The sequence below is a fragment of the Vicia villosa genome, linkage group LG7, assembly GCF_029867415.1.
Source record: "Vicia villosa cultivar HV-30 ecotype Madison, WI linkage group LG7, Vvil1.0, whole genome shotgun sequence".
NCBI classification, from domain to species: domain Eukaryota; kingdom Viridiplantae; phylum Streptophyta; class Magnoliopsida; order Fabales; family Fabaceae; genus Vicia; species Vicia villosa.
Genome location: NC_081186.1, coordinates 74,870,561 through 74,873,248, shown reverse-complemented (window position 1 = coordinate 74,873,248; position 2,688 = coordinate 74,870,561). Strand labels below are relative to the sequence as shown.

Sequence of the window (2,688 nt, the reverse complement as noted above, 5' to 3'; positions counted from 1 at the left end):
ATATAACCACTGCAGAATAATATAACCAGTGCAGAATTATGTTCTAAATTGATATAACAACCAGTGCAGAATTGTGTTATAAATTGATATAACAACCAGTGCATAATTATATTCTAGCAACCAATGCAGAATAATATAACAATTGTGTGTAGAATAACAACCAAATTATAACAACCAATAGCAGTAGCAGAATTATATATTCTAGCAACTTGATATAACAACCAAATTATAACAACCAGTAGCAGAATTATATTCTAGCAAATTATAACAACTAGTAGCAGAATGCGTGTAGCAGAATTATGTTCTAGCAGTACCATAATACAACCAAAATACACCATAACCTAAACTAATATTGCAGTACCTAAACTCATCAACCAAAATATCAGTAGCAGTTCCTAAATTCATCATCCAAAATATCAGTAGCAGTTCCTAAATTCATCAACCAAAATACATCAAAATACCAATAGTAGTACCAAAATACACCAGAACCAGTACAATATCAAAATACATCAACAAAACATAGGTATCACTCTTGAGTTGGTTTTGGAGCTTGTGATCCTCCTTCTATAACAGTCTGCCCACCACCCTTTGTCTTCACTTTTTTATTCCCACCTTTCGGTATCACTCTCTCAGCCGCCCTTTTTCCTTTGCAAGTGCGCTTGTTATGTCCCATATTTCCGCAATTTTGACATTTAACCGTTTGATGTTTTCTTGGTAAAGTGTGTGTGCTTCTTGTCTCATCATTTGTTTTGTTACGGTTCTTTTTTAGGCGGCCAATAGCTCTCCTCATGATCGGAGGTTGGATTGGTTCATTTCTGTCACTAGCCCATAGTTGTGGGCCATTCTTCGGCAAGTTGATATGGCTATAAGTAGCCATCACAATAGATCTCCTAATCACAATAACAATTGAAGTAAGACAACATACAATTATAGTAAATTATCTATGGTATAATTATGATGAAAATGAAGTACATTACCTATAGCATGATGACACATATTCTTCTGGTTCCTTTTGGTTAAACCATATGCAAGCAATAGCATGACAACAAGGTATCCCTGTTAGATCCCATTTCCTGCAACCACATTTCTTCTGCAATAAATTCATAGCATATGTTTCAACACCATTTGGCACTCCAAAAAGTGAAAAATCATCATCTGAATGCCATGTTGCACTCCATCCTTCAGCCTCCCTCTTTGTTTTTTCTAGTACTTGTTGGATTTTAGGAGTTATGATGCCTTTGACTCTACCTAAAGTTTCCTTTTGAGTTGTAATCCTTAATGTCAAATAGTGTTTGATTCCTTCTAACAGTGTAATGATTGGTTTGTCCATGTACTCCAAAATTGCTCTGCTGAATGCCTCACACATATTGTTTACTTGTAAGTCACTATGTGTGTCTGTCTTAAAATGAGATCTACTCCAACAAGCTGCTGGAACATCCATCATGTCTTTCCAAGCCTTAGCATTGAGCTCTTTCATATGATTCATTGCTCTCTCCCACCCTGGTATAGTTGTGGCCCTAGCAGCCCTCCATAAAGCCTCCTTCATTTCTAGCCCTGGATATTTCTTTCTCCAATTACCATACAAATGTTTCACACATAATCTATGTTCAACATGTTGACTGGTTTCTAGAATGGCCGGTACCAATCCCTATGATAACATAAACATTGCAACACAAAGTAATACAATATTGTAAATCATATTATAAATGTGTAATCACTTTAAGTAACAAACACAATACTGTAAGTAACTTAAAATAGCATACCTTTTGTTGATCGGAGATGAAACCATAGACCTTGTGATGAATGGATTGTAGATCTTCAAGTAATAACTTTATGAACCATTGCCATGAATCTTTTGTCTCCGCTTCCACGACTACATATGCTATTGGCATCATCTTGTTATTTCCATCCTTACCTACAGCAGATATCAATTGACCTCCAAAGTCCCCTTTTAAAAAACACGCATCTAACCCAATAAGTGGCCTACATGTAGTTGCAAATGCAGCCTTACATGCTTCCAAGCACACATAAATTCTCTCAAAAACAGGACCACCCTCGGAAACAGCACATTGTATCTTAACCGTCGAGTTTGGATTTGATTTGAGTAATTCTTTAGCATACCTCCTTAAATGTGTGAATTGTTCACGACCAGCCCCGTGAATCAGCTCCATTGCTTTCCTCTTGGCCATGTAAGCTTGGTCACTTGATAACTTGACACCCCATTTTTGCATGGCTTCTGCAATCAAACCTTTAGTCTTCATGTCAGGACTATGTAGTAATGTATACACAAAATTACGAGCTAACTAATCTGTTTTTGCTTGTCTATTCTTTGGTGTCCGATAACAGCTATGTTCATTTGTGAAGCTAACAAGTTGCCAAAATAGATTGTTAGTCCTCATACTAAAGCGCATATAAAATGGACAACCTTCCATGCATCATACAACCATTCTCTTCTTGTCATTTTTCCTTAAGACAACAGTTTTCTTCTTATCCATTGTATACTCTTTTATGGCATCTCTAACTTGCAACTTATCCTTGAACATCATGCCTAACTCAAATTTCTTGCTATTTTGGAAAATAGGAAACCTCTCGGTCTCATCTTCAACATCACTTTCTGGGGGAGTTTGAAGCTCATCTGAATCAAAACTCTCGTTATCAGAAATTGCATTATGTCAACGTCCCAATCCC

General features: G+C 36.5%; 1 protein-coding gene across 1 annotated transcript; it reads right to left on the bottom strand.

Annotated features, from left to right (window-relative positions):
- Positions 1–526: 526 nt before the first annotated feature.
- LOC131619357 (uncharacterized) lies at positions 527–2,261 on the bottom strand. Its single transcript, XM_058890462.1, has 3 exons — positions 1,764–2,261; positions 978–1,648; positions 527–890 (listed from the first exon to the last, which is right to left on the bottom strand). The coding sequence occupies exons 1-3, from the start codon at positions 2,259–2,261 to the stop codon at positions 527–529; spliced, it is 1,533 nt and encodes a 510-aa protein (XP_058746445.1).
- Positions 2,262–2,688: the final 427 nt, after the last annotated feature.

Coding starts and splice junctions, on each gene's coding strand:
- LOC131619357 (XM_058890462.1), bottom strand. CDS start 2,261: ATGAAGACTAAAGGTTTGATTGCAGAAGCCATGCAAAAATGGGGTGTC. Junction 1,649..1,763: donor TCATCTCCGATCAACAAAAG/GTATGCTATTTT, acceptor ATGTTATCATAG/GGATTGGTACCGGCCATTCT. Junction 891..977: donor TATGTGTCATCATGCTATAG/GTAATGTACTTC, acceptor TATTGTGATTAG/GAGATCTATTGTGATGGCTA.